At 48.8% G+C, this 26,024-nt stretch overlaps 1 protein-coding gene across 2 annotated transcripts in view; it reads right to left on the reverse strand.

The window, feature by feature from the left end:
- SCAP (SREBF chaperone) overlaps positions 1-26,024 on the reverse strand; it is a 1,420,607-nt gene that overhangs the window by 593,005 nt on the left and 801,578 nt on the right. For both annotated transcript variants that reach the window (XM_069645830.1, XM_069645831.1), the window contains exon 14: positions 4,618-4,824. In XM_069645830.1, the coding sequence (XP_069501931.1) occupies positions 4,618-4,824 (207 nt within the window). The remainder of the gene's footprint in view (positions 1-4,617; positions 4,825-26,024) is intronic.

The following is a 26,024-nucleotide window of genomic DNA, read 5'->3' on the forward strand; positions in this document are numbered from 1 at the left end:
CCTCGACCCCCTGCTCTGGCTGTCCCAACTGCAGAAGGATCCAAGGGGAGCCACTGCACACCGGCGCTACTCCCCCTCCGTCGCCTCCACTCCAAAGTCCTATGGCCCTTGGGACCATGGCTGGTGAGGTGGGCACACGCCCCAGTCCTGGGGGCCCTCACCTCTCTTGTAGCCCTTTCCAGTCTCCACAAGTTAGCCTCTGCACTCACTGCGGCCCGGGCTCATCCCTCAGTTGTGGTTCCTGCCGCTGGGAGATGCAGCTCCAGGTCTTCAGGGCGCGAGGGGTTCGGCGTGCGCAGACTGCGCTACCCGTGCAAGGGTGCGACACGGGCTTCTGGTGTTTTCCCCCACGGCCCAGGCCGGGTCTCTCTGGTGCGGAGCGCTGCTAACGGCCCCGTTCGTCGGAGGTGGCCACAGGCATCTGGTCTCACTTTTATCACTCTCTGGTCCTGCGGGGTGGGGGGGGGGGGCATAGCAGGCAGGAGCTGCGAGACCCATCTCAGAGCTGGGTCTGCCTGGTCCGCAATGCTCCGGTGTCCTCGCGCCCCTGGTCTTCAGTATTTAGTTTTCGCACTGTCCCTGGGAAGGCTGGTTCTCTGCTTTGAGTACACCAATTTCCTTTGTGTTTCGGACCAAGTGAAGCCCGCTGGTGCAGCCGTACACCTGCAGGATCATCTCAGCACCGTGGGGGCCATAAGTGGGGGCAAACTCACTGTGTAAGGGCCTGGGTGACAGAGGAGTACAGTCGGGCAACTTTCATCCATGCGCCCCCTGGTGAGCAATCATTTTTTTAATGTATTTTAACGTTCGTCATCCCCTTGTCCTCTGCCTGTTGCGCTGTGGCCGTTTTGTAACAGAATCTACTTACTGTATAAGCACCTAGCAAGCGAGCAAAAAATACATAAATAAAATTATAGCTGGTCCGATAGCACAGAGATTTGAGTGCTCGCCCCAGACATCTGTGCAGAGCCTGCTGTGGAAGGTTCGAATCCCGGCAAGGACAACTCAGCCTTTCATCATTTTCAGGTCAATTAATTGAGTAGCACTCTGTGGGATAATAATGTCATCTGTTATTTTCAGCACTCTGAGACCTATTGGTGTGTAGCGCCATATAAAAAAACAGATATTATTAATGGGGCCAGGAATACTGCAATTTACTGTTGCAAAAGCCTTGCTGTGACTGTATGTCCACTGATAACACTTCCCGTGATGATTAGTCCCTGCACCCCATTGCAAATCTTGAATTTCGAGAAAACAATCTTGCTGACCCGTGTTTACCCCAGAACATTTTGCTTGGACTTGGTGATTATTTTCCCCTGTCCCTACCTAGGTGAAGGGGAATCTGTAGTCTTTTACTCTTTTTATAGGTGACCTTATGTCTCTCCATAGTATGTGATTGGAGTTATAGTTTCCTATAACTTTGGGGATGAGGTTGCGTTGCCCCTTTCGGTTTCTCTGTTAATTTCTCTTTAATGTATTTGGGTGAACTACTGTTCCCAAGGGGTAAAGAGGGATTTTCACCCCTTTTACATTTCATATAGTGAGCCAGCACACCCCACCTTATGGGAAGTGCTAGGGGATACAATCCATCAACTTGCTTACTTACCTGTAGCATTGTTGTCACAATTGCAAGTTTACTTGAATGGCTGGTGGCAGTGGTTTTACCTTAGTGACTTTTGAGTCTTATTACACGCAGGCGGTTAAATCAGTCTCAGTAATGCACAGAAGTGCCACCATTCTGCTAGAATGGTGGGTTCCTTCTTTCTCGCCATTTTAAAGTGTCCTTGTCGTTTCTGAGGTCTTCCTCTGCCATTCTAGGTGGGAAAGACCTAAGTGGACTTTTTGTCTTCGCCGGGAATCCTTTGTATTCCCTGCCTAGGCTCCAGAGTGTCTGAGAAGGCAGGAAGCGAGGAAGGAGTCCAAAACTCTACAACCCTTTGTCTTTTGCCTTGCCTGAAAGGAACCAAGTCTCAGTGGGGGGATGGCTGTTCTGATTGGACAGCCAGACTGCCCCTTGTGGGCTGCACTGCAGGGAGAGTTTGCAGAAGTTGTGCTGTAGTTCCCGATAAATACTCAGATTCTGGAAGCTGCTGACAAGCGGACAACTGGAGCTGAATCTGAGGAGGAAGATGACAAAAAGGCATCTGTAGCGATTTCCAGCAACCAGAGAGCCTGCTGTGGAACCGGAGCCTGTTGCAACCGTTCCTTTCAATCAACCTGGGGTCCTGAATGCGACGAATCCTACGCAGAGGCTGGTGAGATCAACTAGTCTCAAGAAGACCTGCATTTTGAGCCATCCCACGACATGCTGCAACCTTGTTGGGCTTCAAACCGCCAATACCCTGGGACCTCGAGCCTGAGTGCGGTGCATGGTTTTCCAAAGTCTGAATCCAGCTGAAACTTTATTGGACTCCTACTGGACCTCCAGAGACACGATTCGAATCCCTGAAGTCCCCTCCCCAGAATGCAGGACCGAGAGAGTGAAGAGAATTTGACCAGCGATATTCGTTCTTCATCTGGCTCTTGTAAAAGGGTGTCAAATTCACAGAGCCGTGAAGAAATCTTTGTTGGAAGCCTCCTCTGCCGACTGTTGCTGCCAGTTCCCGTCCAGTGTCCAGTTCTTTAATCTCCAGACCAAGAATCCAGGGACTGGGTCCTGTGCTGCTGCATCCTGAAGGCATCCATTCAGAAGCTCTTCTTTTCTCCTAAGGTACTGTGGATAATACTTGCCTTAAGGTTTTGCTTGTGTGAATTCTTTGAGGCTCAGTGGGTGATGTGTGGTTGGCAGTTTGCCCATACCACTTGCCAAGGCCTAATGCTGGAACGCATATAGGGAGCCTTCTCTGAAGTCCCTGAACACTTTACTAACTCTGAAGCTACTGCTTACTTGTTTAAGAGGATATGCACTGGAACTTTGACTTTCCTGCAACTGAACCCTATCTCAACCTACCTACAGCTGAATCCTAGACCGGCCCCTCTACTGCCTCTGAGAGAACTCAAACAATAGACTAGGGAAGGACTGGATAAGAAAAGGATTCTGTCTTGGAAGTAAAACAAGTGTATAAGTACTTACTTGTCAAATAGTTAGTGTTGTAACTGAATCTCTGCAATAGGAAAGTTACAAAGTGTGTTAAAGTTATTACTTACCTTTAAGTTGCTGGTTGCTCCTTTAAAAAGTATAGAAGTTGCTTTACCTACTCCGAATAGTGTCCCACATTCTAAAAAGTAATACGTGCTGGTACTGTTTTGTCATATAGGGGATACCTACCTTCAATAACAGTGTGTCATTCTTAAAGTGTACAACAGGGTTTTGTTTTCTCTGATCTGCTTTATGCAGACCTGAAAGGGTCTTGAAGTTAATACTTGACTTATGAGTTGCTTGAAGCCTCTCTTAAAAGCACATGGTTTTACTGACCTTGAATAGATGCCGATCTTCTAAACTTCTAACACAAGGTTGTGCTTTCCCTGGAACTGCTAAGAGCATTTCTAAAATAGTAATGGGATAAATTACACCTTGAAATACACTGCGCAAAGTGTAATTGGGGTTTGCTTTCCTTGATTTGCTTAGTGCATTCTAAAGTAGTTATTGTGTGTTCATACTTATCATAGAGTAGCTTAAGGCCCCTCCAGAAAGTATATGAGTTGATTTACTAGCTCTGAACGGAGTTCTAAAAAGTAATGTTGCAAGGACTATACTTGTAACATGGTTGGTTTATTATGTGATTTCATAACTGAATGACAAAGGGAGAACTACCCTTGAAATACTTGTATTATAAAAGTATACCTAACATGATCTTATTCCCCAAGAATAGTAGATTACTATCCTGAATGTATAATCTTAGGTTTGACTCGCTTGACTTGCTTCTTGCACCTCTAAATAAAGTTATACCTTGGTTTGCATACCATAGGTATTGAGTTGTTTTTTATGATTGTGTTTATATGAGGCTATAGTACTTACCCAAGATTTATCTTGACCTACTTGTATTTAAATAAACCCTTAATTTTACAATACATAGTGTTTCCCTCTTTCTTTGGACCATATGTATGCTACAATTTCTTTGTAACAAGCTCCAGCCCTCTCCCCCCTAACATAAGCCTGGCTGCACTGTCTATACTACCAAATGATCTCAGGTGGTACAGCCTTATACTAAGAGTGGATTTATGTACTGCCTCAGATGTATGGTTTTATGAAGCCCTTAGTTGGACTTTAGAAAAACTGTACTAACAATACTGTAGCACAAACTAAACAATCACACATAAGTGGCTAATTCTTAAGGCATCTTTGTGCATGAAAACTGGAGCCTAGGTAAGGGGGCATTGGAAGCGACAGAGAAATACAAACACATACATGATTTTACTTTAGGCCAAGGCAAAAACAATTCCAATGACCGTGTTGCTGGAGTTACTCCACTACTTCCTGTTAGTGGCTTAAACATTTGAGAGGGCAGCCTGTGCCTTGAGCTATTTGAAAAGATGATTAATCTGTGGGAGGAATGTATCCATTATCAATTATAACTATGGCACACCCAAGTGCATTTCACCACTCAATTCCTTGTGGCTGAACTCCTCTAAGAAATAATTTGTTTGTATGCTTTGGACATAAGGTAGAACCATTACTTGTAGAGGGTGACATCCACATGCCCTTGGATTCGGGAGGGTGGCTGCATTGGTTTCTCGTCCATCGATGTTCTCTTGTCAGATTTTCCATCGTTTGAGGAGAAGAAAGGGTGGTAGCGCTCAGTCTCTTGTGGGTGGCGGGCCGCCAGGGCCTCCTGCGGATTCAGATACAAGGTGATGGGGACCATGGGAAGGATGCTGATGTACCTTCATGAGAATGAGAAAAAAGGGTAGATGAAGAAAACAGTAGTGTACAGTACAGAAAAAGAAGGGTGTGTACAAGAAGTCATGCCCCATCAATGAGCTTTTTTTGCCCACATTATACTTATCAAAAACTCTTTTAAAAAGGAATGGACCTAAAGACAAGGTTAACTGCAGTATGTGACGGGTCAGAAGAGAGACGGACACAAAGTTATAATATTTTCAACATTAGACATTTTATTAAAACAAAAGGGGTTGGATAAAGGCCTTTCTGTCCCTATCCTAAAGAGAGTTTCCCTGCCTATGAGATCAAAACTAAAGATTAGTCTATGTCTCGTTGTCAAAATTAGGCAAACTGTCCTTGTGTCCGAAACGTATCTGACCCTCACACTAAAAACAAACAACAAAATGTGCGAGGTAAATGTCTCTGCTTTAAAGTCAGTAAAATATGTGCAAAAACGAAGTATGTAAGCCCAACAAAACAATCTGTGTATACAGGGGATGATTCCCTTCCCCTGAACTGTTTCAGGTAGAATAGTGAAATGGTTCGGTTCAAATAGTGGTTTCCTAAGGTTAGTACAAATGTCTCTCATATAACACTTTATTAAAGATGTTAGGTGCTTATACAGTAAGTCAAATCTGTTTCAAAGCGCCCACAGGGCAACAGGGAGGGAACATGGGATTGGAAACAATGAATACAGTGGAAGAAAGAAACAAACCTACTATTCCTCGCGAGTATTCAGATCGTGCAAGTGCAGCGATAAGAGAGGAAGTGTGGTTAAGTGCGGGAATGTCCATGCTGTTGGGTGAGTAGCAGATGAAGTGCATAGTATGATGTGCCATTTGGCCTGTAGCCGCTTTGGGTAGAAAGTGCAAGCTTACATCATTGAGGACGGTGGGTGCAGAGGCAAGTGCTGAGGGGAAGGCAGAGGCTGGGGCGATTGGGTATGGGAGGCCAATACATAAGGGCCCTGGCCAGCAATCACAGCGACTGAGATTAGCAGAGGCGGGACAGACGGAAGGAGGAGGTGAAGAGGAAAGTCTTGAGGAGCTTACGGAATTTGCGGAAGTCCTGCATAAGACGAAGAGGAAGGGGGAGGCTGTTCCATAAGAGGGAGCCAGCTGAAGAAAGTTATCGGCCTATGGCGCTGTTTAGCGAAACGCTTTAAACAAAAAGAGTTGGTGCCAGAGGACCACAGAGGTCTAGAGGAAGAGTAGTTAGTAAGAGAAAGTTGCAGATGGCGTGGTCTCAGGCCCCAGACAGCTTTGTGGATGATGCAGAGGGATTTGAATTTAATCTGTGCCACAACCGGGAGCCAGTGAAGAGTATTTAGGGCAGGAGAGATGCGGTCCCTGGGCTTAAGGCCAAGGATAAGTCGTGCTGCCCTATTGTGGATTAGCTGAAGGGGTCGTAAGGTGGAAGAAGGTGGATTCAAGAGAAGGCTATTGCAGTAGTCAAGCCTAGAGAGAAACAGGGCTCGGGTAACATTGAGCTTCTGGGGGAAAGTGAGAAAAGCGAGAATGCCTTTGAGAAGGGGGAGTTGAAAGTGGGACTTCTTGGCAGTGTGAGGGGGGAAGGAGAGAGAGGGGAGTCGAAGATGACTACAAAGTTTCTGGCTTCTGAAGGAGCAGGGGGAGAGCCCATGGAGGATGGACAGAGGGCAAAAACGAGGGAGCAGGAGTCCCAATGGGAATGATCTCAATCTTGCTGGCATTGAGGCGGAGATTGTTGGGAAAACACCAGAACTGGATAGCACATAGGCAGTCAGGGATGATGGAAGATGCAAGTGGGTCAGCAGGAAGTTTGAAAAAGAGTTGTGTGTCATCTGCGTTGCACTGGAAGTTGGTGAAGAAGAAGGAAATTAGGAGTGCTTGCTGAGCAAGGTGGAGATGGTTGAGCCCTGGGGGACATCACAGGTGGAGAAGGATGTACCTGAGGACAAGGTTCCCAAAATGACGGGACCAACGGTCAGTTAGGAACGAGGTAAGCCAATACAGTGGCCGCTCCGAGATATAAAGGGTATCATGGAGCCGTTTTGGGAGGATGGAATGGTTAACCGTATCGAGGCAGAGGAGAGATTAAGTAGGATGAGGACAGATGGAGAGTTAGAGTCCAGAGATGCGAGCCGTTCTTCACGGGTGTTCAGAAGAGCAGTTTTCGTGTCTCTGGATGCTCGGAATCCAGATTGATGGTCGTGGAGACCACCAACAAGTTCAGGGTGTGAGGTAAGTTGTGGAAAGGCTAGCTCCTCCAGCAGTTTTCCAAGGAAGGGGGTGATAGAAATAGGGCAGTAGTTGGCTGGACAGGTAGTGTCTGCTGAAGGCTTTTTCAACAGGGGGCGCACAAGGGAGTGCTTGAGGGGGATGTGAAAGATTCAGTGGCAAAAGAGGGGTTGCGGAGATCAGCGAGTGCAGGGGAAGAACCAATGCTGTCCTTGATGGTTCTGGAGGAGCAAGGGGAAACCTGTTTGGAAGAGACCTTCATGGAGCGGACAAGTCTGGTGACTTCTTTAGGTGTGACGTGGGGGGGGGGGAGCGAGAGGAAGAAGGAGGCAAGGGAGTGAAAGAGAGGTTGGGTGGGAGGGTAACAAGGGTGCTCACGCTGTTCAGAGTTTTAGTGGTGAAGTGTGTGGCCAGTACATTGCAGAGAGCCTGGGGCAAAAGAGGGGAGGAGGAGACTGCGGAAGGGTTGGCTAGTTCCCTGCAGATTTGAAAGAGTTCAGCCATGTTGTTGGATGCACTCGATACCTGTGCCTGGATGTGGGCCCCTTTTCTTGGTACGGATGGAGAGTCTGTATTGCTTATGGAGCAGGCGGCAGACCAGTTTGCCAGAGGGTGAGCCTGAGGTTTGCCACTTCAGTTCCACAGCTCTGCACTTGCGATACTCTCCTGCCAGGTATCTTTACCCCAAAGGCTTACCGTCTGATGCACTTCTTTCACCAGGTCTTCTCACAATCTTTTCTTTATCTTTCAGTTCTCTTTCTCTTTAATTATAACACAGTTGTGCTCCTTCACTTTTTATACTTTATTGGCTCCAGGTATTGGCTGTTCCAAATTTCCCCATTTTGGCATCTCATATATGGAGACTTGTTCAATTTTTTTCAACTTCATTGTTAGTATTCAATGGCTTGAAGCAATACTTGTTCCAATATTCCCCAGATTGACTTCTCATATGAAGATTTGTACAGATCTTGCCTTTCAATTAATTCATTAAAGTTAATTTGCTTATTGCAACATTTACTCCAGCTTTTCCCATATAGAGATCTCTTATATGGAGAATTGTGTAAATTCAGTCTTTCTATACCATTTCGCTGTTATTCAAAATAAATTCCCAATGGTTTGAATACCTGTCTGTATTCCCCAGGGATCCCAATGCTTCTCAGCAAACTCGCCAGTGTTTGCTGGCGTTCCCGATCCATGGCGCCTAGCTGCAGTGAAGTATGTGCCTCGGCACAGCATTTCCCGCTTTGCAGTCCCTCCTGCGGTTCACCCGCTGGCTTCTCCTTCCTTCCTCGGTGGAACTGCTGCTCTTCACTGTGACCACATCCCTAATAGCCTTGCCACCAGTGACGGCGCCTCTGCGGTTCAGCTGCAGCACCTGCTGTGCTTCACCCAGTCTCTCATCTTCCCGGTAGGAAGCACCTGCCTTCTTCTACACAGTCCTCTCACGTGTCTGCCTTCGGTTCCACTTCCCGCTGTGCCCGCTCTGCATCGCTCTTCTCCTTCTACTTCTTCACCTTTCACCTCAAAAGGGCACACTATTTTTAAATGTCCCGCACAGCTGATTGGTATTACAACTAATAGTGTGCACATTGAGCATGGTGTTTCTTCTGCTCCACATTAACTCCTTTCTCCTCTTCCTCGTCCCAATACTGAGGGTGGTATGGGAGTTGGAGTCCATAGGCTATTTAAACATTTTAACACTGCATTGTTTTGACTACTTGTTTGAATCAAAACTGTCAGAACCAGTAAGTGTTATGTGAGCATTATGTGTAATGGTATCCTGTCAAGGGTGTTTGGCAAGAAGGGGTTTTAGGGTTTTACCATTTGAAGGATTGGTATAATGACAACATTCCATCAGGAATTTAGGAATTATAGGGTCTTCTTCACCTGGAAGGGAAGAATACTGCATCCCTCCTGATGTGGCCACTGCATCTCCCTGACAGCCATCTCCTCCCGTGTGATCCTCCCTCATAATACCATCCCCAGGGGTCAGGATCAGGTAACAACTGCCTTCCCCTGGCCACATGGGAGGAGATCTTAGGCTGGGGATCAGTGATGACTCCACAGGATTCATCACAAGTACCTGTATGTTTTTTAATGGCCAAGAATGCATTACAGCAGCAGATATAAGAGTGAGGATAATTATTGAGAAACCCAAATTAGAGGGATTATAATCACTATACTTCACCAACTTCATGGGCCAGAAAAGATATTTGTACTTGTGAAACCTCTTCATTTCAGACCAGTCGCCAGGTAACTGTTGAGTACTGCAATTAATTTGTGTGCAGGGTTTCAGTTAAGATATAGCTATATTTAAGTAACGGGAGATCTAGAACACAAGACCGCACAAATTAATTGCAAAATGGGCATAACACAGCTGATCTACCTTTCTGACATAACTTAATTCCTGGGCTCTGGTAAAATGCTCAAACTCTTCAGGCAGCCTTGTGTTTTATATGGTCATTAAAGGACCCGCATACATAGACTAAGAACACATCTGCAATAGCTAGAAGTATAATTACGGTTACACCTGATTAACCAGAGGAAACGCACATTTCCAAAGGCAAAGGAAATCTTTTACTAATGATCAAACTTTTCAAATGCTTAGGTCCGGCATACAGCAAACATTGTGTCTTGCAAAGTTTGGCAAACACTGGTGAATTATTTAAAATGTTATACGAATGGGGAAAAGACAATCTTATTTGTAAATATATTGAAATATCTATCAGGAACTACAGCAAAGTCTTTCACTGGTAAAAACCAGTCAGATTATGTAGAAATAACACCTAATTGATATGACTACAAGTAGAAAAAATGCACACTTGCTCAGTAAATCAATCTAAATTACGAATAGCAAACATCCAAAAATTGGTTTAAAAGTCATTACCCACAGAGCGTACATGGGCCCAGAAAGCCAGAGAACTTTACGAAATGGAGAACATTACCGGGGCCATTCATGGTCGGTCCCAGAGTAGAGAAATGGAATGGCGCCTTTTCTGGAGACATATAATGTCCCGTGGTCTCACCAGACGCCAGCACCTCCCAAGATAAATCAGTGCCTGTGAACTAAGAACTCTTACATGTGCTCAGTCGTGTCTCCCTAGAGGGGGTCGCAGGGGGGGGAGAGTTATAACCAAATCCACGGTTATACGCTTAACCAATCATGAGAAAATTCTAACTAAATGTTGTAAATGTGTTTCGTGCATATGCGATTGCTCTTGTACACAAAATGACTAATAAAACCAATTTTGAAAAAAAAGTAATTACCCAAAGTACATTGTGAAGTTCTACCAAAAGACTTGAACTCGAATAAACACTTATGAACGACAGACACTGTCATGCTGAATGCAATGCATAATCCAAGATCCACTGTTCTGAGCTAATATAAAAACGGGCCCTGTATATGCATTTTCCTTCCTGATCCTGTCATTCTGCAAACCATACATTCACAAACTGTGATAAGCTACTAGAAAGACACCGCACCATCTTTTTTCTTCCAATATGTTTGTGGTAGTTTGAAAATAGATACTGTCCCAAACGATATCAATCTCAAAATAATCCTGATTCTTCTCCAAGTCATAAGAATGTATTTATTTAATCTGCAGTGACAAAAAAACAGTTTGCAAAATCTATTATCAAACTTCAATGCCACACAAACCTTTTTATTCTCTGTATTTCAATGTCCTAGTTATAGGAGAGGTTGACAAAAGGAAAGGAGGGGGTGAGAAGGATGGGGGAAGGAACTGACAAGGAAACAATTTAAATTGTTCATCAGAAAGATTCATCACAGCTTTTTCTCAGCCCTGCAAAACTGCTGTTGAAGACATCCCCTCTTCCCAAGCCCACTTTTCAAATGACGTTCAGAAAATCAATACGGTTTAGAGTTAGAACTTGTGCATTTTGTGCTTTTAAGTCTTCTTTTTGCGATGCAGGATATTATAAACCAGAACTGCATGGGAGCATCAAGAAGGATTAAAGCTTCATATTCCGGTTCCAGGGATCCAACAGCTCAGCAGCGCACCCTGGACGATGTACTTTCTGCCAGGATTGTTTCCAGTATCAGACCAGTTAAAATGTGCAGATTTTTCTTTCAGGTCTTCCACTGGCACAGTACAGAGCATCTTCAAAAATGAAGCCATTTTCTTTTGAACTAACAGTTTATGAGTCCAAAGTATTTTGGGTATTCAAATACTTAATGGAAATCAATATGGCAGCCTTGAAATAGCCTTGTTGGGAGGTCAAAGTGGCATCCTAGTTGTTAGTTTGTGGCAATTTTAAGGATTTTTCATATTTCTGTTCCCGTCCATGCATGTGCTACATTTCGAAGATGAAGAATGTGTGGAATAAAAGTATCTGTTTGAAACGCATGTTTTAAAAAAGAGAGCGATCCACTCAAGAGTCCAAGCCTATTCTTTCTTATGTTGGGTATCTTGACAATTGTAGTTTCTGATTATAATGTAGCCATCTTCAAATCATCAAGAGGGGTTTTAATGTGCAGGTTCCAGTTTAAGGAACATTAATTCATCCTCAGCACATCTCACTGTGGAAGTAAGGTGAGTTTACTGAGCTTTTATTGCTGATATGAGGGGAGAAGTGTACCACGGGGAAGTGTACCACTAGGAAGTGGACTGGTCCAACCTCTACCCAATGTGCCTCCCAGAGGGTGGATGATGAGGTATTCTGCTGGCTTTCCTATCCCCAGAGAGGCAGTAAGTTACCCCAGAGGAGGCATGCTATAATGATGCCTCACAGAGCTCCTCCCATAAAGCATTGCCAGAGATTTCAACTATCTGCAGACTGGAGAGGCCAAGATCCAACACTCTGAGGTCTGTGTGAGAAGCTGCAGTGATTGTGAAACTTTCTATAAAGACACAGCTAGCTTTCCTCGAAGAGGAACAGTCAGAAGTGATTGCAGATTCAGGACTAATATCGCAGGGCTCCAGTTATTAGCCAGAAAAGACCACAGAACACTGCAGAGCTGCAGTTACCGCTGGCAGCAGTTTCAAGAGTGCTGCATGCTGTAGACACCTTTTAAAACTTGCTCCCCCTTATAACATTTTTAATAGAAGCCATCAAGTAATGAACTAATACCAGACCTTAAGCAAATACAAAATACCAGGCCTTCATTAATGATCCCTCGATGAGAGGAATTGAGGGAAATGGGGAATAACCAATTCCTTAAGAGAATGCACAACCACATGGGGAACCTATCAGCGAGAACTGTGATGATTCCGATGGAGTCATCACTGATTTCCCGGCGGTGATCACCTCCCACAGGGCCAGGGGACGCCAGCCCCTACCTGATCCTTGGGGTGGCTATATGAGGGCGTATCACTTGGGGGGGGGGCAGATGTCATGGCTTCATCGGGTGAGACATGGTATCTCCAATTTTCTCTTGAAAATAACATTCCCTGATCGAATACCCTCATAGCCTATTGTTATAAGTCTACTCCTTCTCCCATGAAGAATAGGGAAACCACTCTCTCCAATTCTCCCTACTATTAATCTAAGAATCATTCACCATTTAAGACTACAAAATCTGGACTTCATGTCCCAGAATGACCAAAGTACTGGGACTAAGAAGAAGCATAATCGAGCAATGCAGAATGAGGCAAGCTCCAAGTACAGTAGCATTCTAGTGTTTACTCTTACAGACCTGTGCCGGGAAGTTGAATATTTATTTATTTACTAGCTGTTGCCCGCGGCTTTGCTGGAGTGGTTTGGTGCAATTGTTTTTAAAAGACACATGAGTTTTTTGTTCAAACTGTACGAAATATAATTTACAGGTTGATGTCTTAACGTAATAAGCAATGCTTATTGCAGACATTAGTCGGGGCATATTGCTAAAAAACAATGATAGTTGTTCCATTGATGTGCGTCCAGAGATGTTTTCGTGTTGTAATTACCAACAGACAAAAAAAATCAAAATTACTTATTTGGCATCTGCAACCTACAAAAAAAACCAAAAAACTATTTGAGTAGTTCGTTGTAAACTACATTAGTGGTTCTCCCTTCAGGTGCTAGGATTACCAGACAGTTAGATGAGCTCACTCTGGAAAAGACCACGTAAGACTGCCGATGCGAAAAGCAGTCTTCCCTTCAGTCAGTCTCTGCTACCTTTGAAGTCAACCCCTTAGATTTGTTGATGCTCATGGCCAAACTGAAGTCGTTTGAATTCAAATGGATAGTCTGAAGGTATAAGAGGTATTTGTGGTATGAACACAGACTCCCTCTGGCCAGGACCAGTACGCACCTTTGCCTCAATCACATTCCTGTAGACAGCTTTCACTCGCAATCTGGTGCCATTACAGAGCTTAGGTGGGTTGAGGTTCTGCAATAATATCACAGGTGCTCCCACTTTGAGAAGAAGTTTGTGTTCAGGAAGACCAAGAGGCTTTAAAGTGTTCAAGAACTCAAAAGGGATTTGGACTGCATCATCATTGTGAAGCACTACGTTTACAGATTTGTAATCCATTTGGACTCCTCTGAAAGAATGAATAGATATCTTATTGATTACGGTAGCCATCCTGTTCTTTGGCGTTAAAATGGCATGCTCACATAACCAGTCTGTAGTAGTAGTACATCTTTATTTCGGCTTAAAGCCTTAAGAGCACACATATCATAATCCAATACAACCATTAAAAGAGAAGAAAAACTGAAATAAAATCAATTAAAACGCAAGTATAAAACAGCTCTCGTATAACAAATCGCTTACAAAATATATTTCTTTCTCAAGCGCCACATATTTTTCAGAAAGTGCTATTGAGATTGTAGCTCGATATTATACTGGGTTGTTAAAAAATAGACCAGGGCTTATTTAGTGGCTCTTAAATTATGTTTTGCCACTTGTAGCGTACAAGGGGCATATGAACCGAAAGTGTGTAAGATCTTCAACTACTAATCCACATATTTTGAAATTAGGCGAATCACCTTTGCCCCAGGAGCTTGTAACTGCGCAAGTTGAAGTATCCTTAGCCTCGCTTTTGAATATAAAATACGTGCCTCCTTATCGTCAATGCAGGATATGTGTTCTTCTTGGCCAAATGAGTGTTTCAACTCAAAATATTTCACCTTTGTTCTCGGTGGGCCAATCTTGGAGAGTTTTTCCCTGTAATACCAATCGTTGTAGCTCTGCTTGATACAGTATTTCGTTGCCATACAATCTCGGGCTGCAGAGGGGGCATTAATGAGATACCAAGATTCCCACTTACATTTTTTTTTTAAACTTGTTTATTTATTAACAGCACACAGGAGTAAGCATGATAAACATACATTTGTTACAGACAACATATGACATTTTAAATGCCCCCCTCCCCCTAACCCCTACGCCTGCAGAAGGCATTGTTCCCGGGACTCATTCCATTCCGCCAGGTGGCGAGCTGCCCCCCATAGAATGGAGAGCATTCGCGATCAGGCGCGGCTTAAAAGTAAGCGCCGGATATTTCTGGTCATAGTCTAGGACCGGGCCCCAGACGTCCAAGAAACGGTAGAGTCTGCCCGCCTTAGCTGCTGTGACCTTTTCAGCTATTAGGATGTTCCAGAGTTTGATCCACCATAGGGGCATGAGGGGGCCTTCTGCAGTTTTCCAGGTGCGGGCTACCGTGATTTTGGCGGCCAGCAAGAGTTGAGTGAACAGCGTGGCCCTCCTCCCCGTTCTCGGGTAAGCGTCCGGGTGCGGGATCCCAAGGAGGACCTGTTCGGGAGTTAGCGGAATGGTCACTTGGGTAATGTCTTTTATAGTGGCGAGGCACTGGATCCAAAACTCCTTTACTTTAGGGCAGGTCCACTACATATGGAAGTAGGATCCCAAGTGGCCGCATAAACGCCAGCAGTGAGGGTCCAGGGCTTGTTGGAAGTGGTGAAGACGTAAGGGGAGGTAGTACCATCGCAAAAGCAGTTTGTGGGCACATTCCCGGTTGGTGATGCAGCGGGATGCCGTGCGCGTCGTGGTCCAGATATCCACCCAGGATTGGTCCTCTATAGCGTGACCCAGGTCCGTCTCCCACAGGGACACGTAGGAGGGTTTAGAGAGGAGGGGGTCGTCCAGCAGTAGCTTGTAGAGGGCAGAAATCTTCCCTGGGCAGGCAGGTCAGCCGCTGTGAGTTCCAAGGGAGTAAGAGGCCGAGTTGCTGCCATCCGGGTCTGGGGGTTGGAGCACCAGTGTCTTAGTTGGGCATAGGAGAATCTGTCCGACTCTGCTAGCTGAAAGGAGGATTTACATTGTTCGAAGTCCAGGGGGAAGTCTCCTGCGAAGAGCTGTCCCAGCGTTTCAAGACCTCCTGCAACCCAGTTTCTGAAGTTCGCTGGACGAGCTCCCGGGGAGAAGGCCGGGTTGTGGAAGATCGGGGAGAGCGCGCTCAGGTCGCTTGAGATCCCTCTGTATCTGCGGGCCCACTCCCATGCCTTTAACAAGTTTTTCGTGGCCATCAGCACATCTGGCCAACTCCGACGCAAAGCGTTAGGGAGGAACGGGAGGAAGCGAAGAGGCAGGGGTAGGCGAGATTGTTCGATGTCCACCCACTTTGGGCGACCTGAGGCCAGTCCCCATGCCTGGAGATGGGCCAGCTGCGGTGCGATATGATACTTGCGGAGGTCCGGGACCCCCAGCCCTCCCAGTCTAGCGTTGGCCATCATCGTTTTCCGGGGAATCCTCGCTTTCTTGCCCTTCCATATAAAGTCAATCAATTTCCGTTGAAGCTTCATGATGGGGGGAAGGAGGATTGAGACGGGAAGGGAAGCAAAGGCATATAGGAAGCGGGGAAGGAGGTTCATTTTGCAAGTTGTTATACGGCCCAGCAGGGAGATTTCCTGCGACCACCAGCGCGTGAGGTCCTTCCCCAATTGCTCGAAGAGCGGGGGGAAGTTGGCCTGGTAGACTTTTGTTGGTTGTGCTGGGATCCGGACCCCCAGGTATGGGATTGCTTGGGTGCTCCATTGGAACGGGCTTTGCTTCTCCAGGGCGACCCTTTCGTCCGGGCTCAGGCCCACACCGAGGGCTATTGATTTTGATAAGTTGATGGCGAATCCCGCTACCTCGTCGAAGCTACGGAGCTCCCCCAGAGCTGCCCTCAGGGAGGATTGGATGTTTGTGATGGTTAGCAAGACGTCATCCGCGTACAGGGCGATCTTGTGCTGGGTGGCGCCTATCTTCGGGCCGCTTATCAGTTTGGCTGCACAAACCTCGGCCTCCAGGGTGTCCCGGGTCGCCTTCTTCTGTTTGTGAAACGCGGCGCCTTGGGCGATCAGTTCCCCTCTCAGCACAGCCTTCATGGCGTCTCAGGTGTTGGCGGGGGACGTGTCCTCGTTACGGTTCTCCGTAAAGAAGTTTTTCATTGTCCTGGCGATCGCATCTCTCACCGTCATCTCCCCCAGTATAGGGTCATACAAGGTCCATTGGCGACGTGGAGGGGGATCCGGGTCGTGGACTCGGAGGGAGAGCGAGACTGGGGCATGATCCGAGAGGATCCGGGGGCCGATCGTGATGTCATCCGTGAAGGTCAGGATCCGGGGTGAGGCCAACAGGAAGTCGATTCTGGAGGAAGTGCGATGTACATATGAGTAAAAGGTGAAGTCCTTCTCCTCCGGGTATAATACTCTCCAGGTGTCGACGACATCAAGCGTGCGGAACAAGTGGAGCAGGGCCAGGGCTAGCTTCTGGTCCCTGGAGGTGGGGGGTGAGATCTGTCTTTAAGGGGGTCCGGGGCCCCGTTGAAATCGCCCCCGATGACAAGTTGTTCCTCCGTGAACGAGGAGGAGGACCTCTTCCAGGTCCTGGTAAAATCCTTCTTGGAACTCATTCGGGGCGTATGCTGAAACGAGAGTGTAGAGTTGGCCCATAATGATGCATTTGACTGCCACAAAGCAACCCTCTCGGCAGCGCAGGACGTCGAGGACCTGGGGGTTCAAGCCCGCAGCCAGAAGGATAGCGGTGCCACCCTTTTTGGTGCCATTGGACGCTAAGAATTGCGTGGGGAAGAGTCTGCTTCGGAGGCGGGAAAAGTCAGCTGGAATTAAGTGTGTTTCCTGAAGGATTGAGGTTCCGTCGGATTGCAGCCCATGTAGGATGGATTTCCTCTTCGGGGGGGGGGGGGGGGGGGTTCAGGCCCCTAACATTCAGAGTGGTGAGTTTCAATTTCTGGTGTGGGGGCTGGCTGTCCGAGGACCTTTGCCGCGGGGGGAGCGGGGGCGGTTGGGAGGGGTCTAGGTTAGCCATAGCTGCGATTTGTCAGCAGAGTTAGGGCTCTTGTGGCTGATGGTTTTAACAATAGTCTCCAACGGGAGACCGAAACTTCCAACTTCGCCCTCCAACGCGAGGACCTAACTGTGGCCGGGGGGGGGGGGCGGGGATTGATAACTGTCGGCGGGTCCCCCGGACCTCCCAGGCCAGCAACGGGTGACCTGGGCGACATGGTTGAAGCTTTCTCCAAGGGTAATACGATGACATCCACCTTGGAGGAGGGTGTAGGCTGCATGGGGTCCGCGGCGGGCTTAAAAGAATATCGCTAGTCTCGCTAGTCTCGGTGACGCTTGATCCTTAAGGGAAGCGTGGGCCATCATCTGGGTTTGCGAGATCTCTGCACTCGTGACCAGGGGGTACGTTTCTGCTTGGGGCTTATATGAAAATTGTAGCGCCGTAGGAAACAGCCATCTTTAACGCACCTGCTGGTCTCGGAGAAAAAGGGTGAGAGGACGGAGCATTATGCGTTTTTGGAGGGTTAGGGGCGATAGGTCTTGGAAGATTTTAAGTGGGGATCCCTGGAAGGAGAGCTCGTCCTTTGTGCGTTTTACCGCAGCGATAGCCTCCTTAGTGGTGAAGAAGTGGACTCTCGTGATGACATCTGGAGGAGAGTCTGTGTCAGTTCCCCGCCGGGAGCGCATTCGGTGGGTGCGGTCAAGTAGGAGTTGCGTTTCATCCAAGTCCGGAGGTAAAGATTGAAAGAGGGTGCTGACATATTCAGGAAGTTCCTTGTCTGGGATTGATGAGGGGATCCCTCGGATCCGTAAGTTATCCGTAAGTTATTGCGCCGAGAGCGGTTTTCCATATCCTCTTGCTTAAATTTGAGGATTTCGGTTTTATCCATTAATGCTTGGATATTACATTGCATCTCCTTCATCGAGTTAGAATGGTCCACTGCCAGTTCCTCAACCTCCACTATTCGGTGTTCAACGTCGTCAATCCGCTGTTTGGTTTGTTCCAACTTGGCTGTGAGTTCCGTCATGCAGTTCCGGAATTCCGCTTTAATGTCCAGCGTGCCCTTCACGTCAGAGGCCCTCTGGGGAGTTAGATTCGGGGGGTCGGTTTTCTTCCCCTTCTCCGGGGCCTGCAGCATGGTGGCAATGTCGGTGCCCCTCGATGATTTCACCACCTTGGTCATAGCTTAAGGGGGGGGGTTAATATGCTCGCTGCCAGGGGCCACAGGAGCCTAAGGTGGCAATAGGAATGGAGTGGGCCGGGGCGCCCCAGGAGATTTCTCAGGGAGAAAAGCCAGGAGTGCCTTCGCGGGATAGTAATTGTGTCGTAATGAGAAGCCACACAAGGTGAGAGGCCTGGATCCAAAGCAATGTGGTGGAGGTGGTTCCGCTCCGCCGGTGCGTGGTGACGGTGGGCAGGGGCGCCCCAGGAAGCTGCAGGAGGCACCAGGACCAGCGCAGTGGAAGCGGACCACGATCAGTAGTAGGTGGGGGGGCGAGATCCGGTAGGCCTCAGGGATGGCGGCGGGCCTCCGGGCAAGCCCCCGGGGGAAGCCAGTCGTGGATGCAAGTGGGGAGGCTCAGGGGCCACCTCACTCAATGGGAACAGAGGCGCTCACCTGTAGAGTGGCGCGTCCATCCCGCTGGAGATAGTGGCAGGGGGGTCCTCCTCTCGAAGGGCTCCCTGTGGCTGTAGGCACGTCGGTTCCTCAGGGTGCCAGCTGCTGGGTGGCGGGTCAGTCGGAGCTTGGAATGCTTAGTGGGGCCAGCGGCGCCCGCCTGTAAAGTAGAGCGCCAACCGCGCTGGAGGTGGTGGCTGCAGGCACCACTGGCTTAGGGTCCGCCGGAGCTCGTCTTGCGGGGGAGGCCCAGCGTCACCAGGCCCAGGCGAGGGGGGAGGATGCAGCGCTGTAGCTCTCGCCGTTGGAATGGCGGTCGCCGGACCCAGCCGTCTCAATCGAAGACCCCGTGCAGATGAGGGGGAGTGATGGGGGAGGCGGCAGGTACTACAAGAGTGCTGTTACATGTTGGGGCCACAGTGCCCGTCCCCGCATCAGGCAGAAGAGCGCCAGTGGGCCGCGGCGGCGAAGGGCCCTAGTCGCGGCCACCATCTTGAATCACAGCGGGGAACACCATGGAGAAGTTCCAACGCCGCGTTTTCAGCCACTCTGCCGCGTTAAGGGCCAGGAATGTAGCCACGGGCGCAGGAGACGTTCCGCTTCAGATCCCTGCCAGGAAGCCGTTACAGCATAGCGGGAACCGGCGAAAGATCAGTCAGAGCCGCGGACCCCAACGGAGGCCATCAATGGAGCAGCCTCATCTGCGGCGCTCCAGGCCACGCCCCCTCCCACTTACATTTAATACATACTTCTAGCTCCTTGCGCAAGTACATCATAGAAAGCTTCTTTATAGGTTCCAAGGGCTGATGAAGTACACAGTTTATAGCAATACAGTAGGGGACGCAGCTTAGCATCGAAGACTAGGCCATCCACCGCTATCCCTAATTTTAGGGGTAAAGATGGAGCACTCCTTGGTAGAGAAAGGAGAACTTTCATTTCCTTATTCTGGGATGAAATAAAAACTAAAATGGCCGGTGGGGGAGTGGTGCTGGATCGGCTTGGGCATGCATGCTCGGGATTTTTCCCAGGCCACGCACTCTAAAGCACATAAGCAAGATGAAGGACTTGGCTTATATCCTGGCCAAGCGCAGGATCGCAATGGGTTGGAAGGCGGCCCACAGACCCAGGGTGGAGATATGGTGGGCGGACCTCCTAAAATGGGCGGAAGCGGAATTCAGTATGGTTTGAAGCGGTTACCAGAGGGGAAGAGGAGGAAGTAGGGCCCCTGATAGCCTGGCGACAATTAGTGACCTCTATGGCAAACCCCCACCGGGGTAACGATGAAACAGGAGACTCAGATGAGTCCATAAGCACTGCGATACCCGAAAATGCTCCTGTAGATGCCATGGATGAGCCGGCTCAAGTTTGGGGGGTGCGAGGGGGGAGGACGGAGAATAACAATGTATAATGTGACGGTTTGATGTCGATTATGTACGTCCTGAAAAGTTGTATTGTTTGTTGTTTTGTTTGGTTAAAATAAAATAAATTAAAAAAAAAAAACTCATTTCCTTCTGTTCCAACTTTCCCAGATTAGAACCCTATATTTCTGCACCATATAAAACAGACGAATTAGCACAGGAACTCAGAACCTCCAGTGCTTGAGGAACTGCATTCCCATCGTAATAATGCATAAAACCTCGCACTGCCGCCCCTTGCCTTGAGTAATTAAGTAGAGATTTTTCAACGTGTTTCCCCCATTGGCCTCTCTCATCAAGGCGGCAGACCACCCGATGATTGTAAAATTCAACTCTCTCCAGGACACCAGCTCCCAAATAAATGGGGCAAATGAGCTTCCCACGTCTCTTTGACAAAAGCATAACTTTCATTTTAGATTGATTAATTTCAAGGCCCAGCCTTCCTAATATTAGTCCAGACAGGTTTAACACCCTCTGGATACCCACTCTAATCTTACTGATCAAGACTGTAATAAAGTGTTCAAGAACTCAATAGGGATTTGGACTGCATCATCACTTTGAACCACTAAGTTTACAGATTTATACTCCATTTGTACTCCTCCAAAATAATGTATAAGTATCTTATTGATTACGGTAGCATCCTGTTCTTTGGGGTTAAAATAGCACGCTCACATACCATTCTGAAGATTTCGTCATTAGATTTTTTATTTCAGGGTACATTTTGGATGCGAGGTCTGCTAGGGAATGGACAACTGTGCCTAGGTCGGAAGGGATGACAATTTTGCTCTCAAATACAGGATACTCTCCATTACCAATTTTAAGCAGCAGTTCGGAAACGTACTTTATAATGAAGATTTAAAATGTGAATTTTTACTTTTCTAACATCTTTGCTTTGTGAGCTATGGATATCATTAAAACAATAATTACCCCCTTTAACCACCTCCCATAACTGGATTTTTGGGAAAATGGTAAAAAACATCTTCGTTTTTTTAGATACTGGTATCCTCATAAAAAAAAGTCCACCCTCCCCTTTAGGGACGGAATTCCCCCAAATCCTTCCTTAGTGGGTGCCTACGTCATCAAAACAACGTACCTTCTAAATGACATGTTCCTATGTTAAACGGTTTGAGCTGGACGTTGATGAGTCAGTCAGGACTTCTTCTTTTACTCATATAAATTGCGTATTTATAATGCGCCTTTAAAACAAAAGGGTGTTTCAAGGCGCATCAAGACACAGGAGGGGAGAAGGGGAAGTGTAGGTTGGAGAGGAACACGGAAGAAAGAAACAATAACATTCCTACTAGGTTTAGAGACAATTCGGAGCGTGCAAGTGTAGAAACAGAATGAGAGGAGAGGGTGAGGAAGGGAAGTGGAGGACGGGAGGAAGGAGTAATGATCAGGCAGGAGGGCGGAGAAGTGTACATTAATTGCAAGTGAACAGGTTCAAGCACAGCACAAAGGCTGGAAAACAACAACATTGGATTGGGGGCAGTGAGAAACCGGAGGGGATCCTCACTCCTACTCCCCCTCACCCCCCTGGATCCTCTTCTCAGGGGGGCAGGGAAAGGCCATCGCTTTTAGATCCTGACCCTGGGGGTGGAGAAGCGATGGAGGATCATCTGGGAGGAGGGTCCTTGGGGATGAGATATCCTCAGACGAGACGCGGTATACTGCCTTGCCCTGTCAGAAAAAGCCAAGGGATATTACCAATCTGGAAACACCAGGAAGAGGGTGAAGAAGAGAGGGGTTAAGGGTGAGGTAGGTGAGACAGGGTATCCCCCTCTCCCTGTTGAAGACCAACCTAACCCTCCCCCGGCCTTTATGGGCTACTGTAGAACCTCTCCCCTTATTTCCCCACATTTTACCTCCGACAGTACAGGGACGAGGCGACTAAGAGTAATGCACACTAAAACCTCATTTCAACCACTCTAGTACTGGGACGAGGAAGATGCCGGCAGAGCACTTTCAAGGTCAGGCAGGTCCCCTTAATTATGGTCAGCCAAGCCCAATTGAAAGTCCACACATACACAGGCCGATTCATGGAATGAATGTGCGCTGAAAAAACGGCGCACGCGTGCGAAAACGTGCGATTCGCAGTGAAATAGCGAAAATCGCAGTGCAAGTGCGATTATCGCATAGAAAACAGCGCACATCTATTCATGGAAGTCCGTGCACGCGCAAAATGTGGGATGTGCGCTGAAAAAGTGCGAGGCGCACGCTGGCGCATGCTGGCGCACAGGTCATCAAACGCCGTGCGATAAGGCCACAGCGAATTCGCACATAGCGCGGCGCACATAACAAAAGTAGGCGTAACACGGGGCGTTACACGCAGAATGGGGAACAACTCGTGAAAATGTGGGCGTCACGGTGGAAGTACAGGAGGCAAGTGCGCGGAACGCCCACACGCTCGCCTACAACACGTATTCATGGAATCGAATAGGGAAAAACAGCGCACGGCCAAAGACGCGCACAGGCCCATACATGTCTGCCACACGAAAGCAGGCGGTAGCGTCCCTGCGCAGGAAAAAAATGTGCGCCAAATTGTGCGCTAACATAAAGCACCTATATACAGCTCTGATGAATGTCCCATACCGGGCCCTCTTGGACAAATGACGTGCAAAGGGGTACGCGACAAACACGGACACCCGCTGTGTGAATAATAGCGTGTGCGTGTATTTCGGGGGTGCGCGAGAAGTTCTACACGCGATTGTGCTGGGTGCATGGATTTCAGAGGTGCGCGAGAAGTTTCACACACGATTGGGCCTGGGGGAGCGTGTGCGTGTATTTCAGGTGTGCGCGAGAAGTTTTACACGCGAATGGCCTGGGTGCGTGTATTTCAGGGGTGCGTGAGAAGTTCCACACGCGATAGGCCTGGGCGCGTGTATTACAGAGGTGCGTGAGAAGTTCCACACACGATTGGCCTGGGCGCGTGTATTTCAGAGGTGCGCGAGAAGTTCCACACGCGATCGGGCCTGGGGGAGCTGGGTACGTGTATTTCAGGGGCTTGTGGGTGGTTTTACACGCAATCGGGCCTGGGGGAGCAGGGTACGTGTATTTTAGGGGCTCGTGGGTGGTTTTACATGCAATCGGGCCTGGGGGAGCGGGGTACGTGTATTTCAGGGGCTCGCGGGTGGTTTTACACGCGATCGGGCCTGGGGGAGCGGGGTACGTGTATTTCAGGGGCTCGCGGGTGGTTTTACACGCGATCGGGCCTGGGGGAGCGGGGTACGTGTATTTCAGGTGCTCGCGGGTGGTTTTACACGCGATCGGGCCTGGGGGAGCAGGGTACCACTCACCGTCTGCCTTGCGTGTAGAAGAACGCGTAGCCAACACCCACCCGCTGTGAAGTAATAGCGTGTGAACCCCAACGCCTGCAAAACACACGCACTGCACCCCACGAAAAGCAACGCCCGTGCGTGATATGTCACAGACGCGCATATGCGCTAAGGGCCTTTGGTCCAATGGAATCACGTATGCGTGCTGACGCGCTTACGCGCTAAGGGCCTTGCCTCGATTTACACGCTGACGTGCAGAATTTTCACGTGCCAAATGGAACAAGTTACTTACCTGTAACTGTTGTTCTCCAGCATGGGTCTGGCATGGATTCACATGCTCATGAATATTCCCCGTCGTCAGGCTGGGACTCCTCGGTAAAGAAAAATCAGTATCAGTTTCGTTTCTGATCTGTCTTTCGTAGTAGTAACCAATCACCGATCTCTGCGTCATACTGACCACAGCCAATGACTGCCATCTCCCTAAGCCCCGCCTCTGGCAGCCATCTTCAGATTTGGTAGCACATGAAGAGGCAGTATGACCAAGTGAAGAGCCGCAGAGGGGTAGGCAGGAGGGTTCGCATGTGAATCCATGCCAGACCCATGCTGGAGAACAACAGTTACAGGTAAGTAACTTGTTCCTTCTCCAGCATGGGGTCTGGCATGGATTCACATGCTCATGAATAAAAGAATACATAGCAGTACACACATGCACAACTACGGGAGGTGGCAAAGGCTCAACATTAAGCATTACATCAAAACTCAACATTAAGCAATTCTTACCTCCTCACCAGGCTCACCTTAGGCGAACAGCTTGCGCAGCACTGCTTGGCCGACCCTGGACTCCTCCCTGGAATCCCGATCGACGCAGTAGAATTTCGTGAAGGTGTGCGTCGACCTCCACGTAGCAGCCCTGCAGATGTCCAGCAAGGGCACACCAGATAGGAACGCCGTGGTAGCTGCGATCGCTCTGGTGGACTGGGCTCTCGGACGGCCAGGCAGCGGTCGGTTTGCCAACCGATGGCAGTACATGATACAGCCGGAGAGCCATCTGGAAATGGAAGCCTTCGAGAGAGCCTTCCCCTGATTGACAGGTCCAAAGTTCACAAAAAGTTGTGACGTCTTCCGAAAACACTTTGTGCGGTCCACGTAGAACTTCAGCGCTCTAGCCACATCCAGCGAGTGCAAAGTCCTTTCAGCCGGCGACGAAGGCGACGGGAAGAAAACAGGCAACACCAACGGTTCGTTGAGGTGGAAGTCCGACGGCACCTTGGGCATGAAGGAGAGGTGCGTCCTGACCACTATCCTCGTGTCGTGAAAAGTCAAGTACGGGGGTTGCAGGAAAGGGCATGGATCTCTCCCACCCGTCGTGCGGAGGTGATGGCCACAAGAAACGCTGTTTTCCACGACAAGAACTTCAACGGAGCCGAGTGCAGAGGCTCGAACGGAGGTCCCATGAGCTTGGTCAGCACCACGTTGAGCTCCCACGCCGGGGCCGGGGCCTTCATCGGCAGGAACGATCTGAACAGTCCCTTCATGAATTCTTTCACCAGACGATGAGACCACAAAGACGACCGTCTCGTGGTTCTGGTGTGTCGGGAGATCGCAGCAAGATGAATCTTGATGGAAGCGTGCGCCAGTCCAGCCTTGGCCAGCGTCAGCAGGTACGGCAGTACTTGGGGAGCCGTAATCCGTAGAGGGTTAATCTTCTGTGCGTGGCACCAGACAGAGAACCTCTGCCATTTGTGTCCGTAGCATTTAAGAGTTGAGGACGCACTGGCCTTTGCAAGAACCTCTCTGCAGTCGGCAGGTATGTCGGAACCTCCAAACTCTAACGCTGCAGGAGCCAGGCCTGCAAGTTCAGCAACTTCGGGTCGTGATGGAGGATGGCGCCTCCTTCCCTGGAGAGAAGATCCGCGTCCACTGGCAGTTTGATTGACGGGGACGCTGACAAGTCCAGAAGGTCCGGGAACCATATCTGCCTCGGCCACGCAGGTGCGACGAGGATCATCCTGCACCGTGACCTCTTGAGCTGGTTGATGAGCCGGATCAGCAGCGGCAATGGAGGGAACGCATATAGGAACAGGCCCTCCCAGGGGAACGAGAAAGCATCGCCCATGCTCCTCGGCTGGGGAAACCTGCTGGCGAACCTCCGGCACTTGGAGTTCGTCGCCATCGCGAACAGGTCGATCTGGGGTGTGCCCCACCGTCGGAAGAGGCGGTCTACTAGATCCTGTCGTAGTTCCCACTCGTGGCACGAGCGCAGCTCTCTGCTGAGCGAGTCGGCGATGGTGTTTTTTATTCCTGCCAGATGAAACGGCACCAGAAATATCCCTTGGGCGACGGCCCAATGCCACAGATCCTGTGCCTCCTTGGACAGGGCTGGGGATCTGGTACCGCCCTGCTTCCTGATGTAGAACATGGTGGTGGTGTTTTCGGTGAAGATCCTCACCACCTTGCCCTTGAGGGACGGAAGAAAGGACCTG

Source organism: Ambystoma mexicanum, chromosome 2p (genome assembly GCF_040938575.1).
Source record: "Ambystoma mexicanum isolate Mex_15411 chromosome 2p, UKY_AmexF1_1, whole genome shotgun sequence".
Lineage (NCBI taxonomy): Eukaryota > Metazoa > Chordata > Amphibia > Caudata > Ambystomatidae > Ambystoma > Ambystoma mexicanum.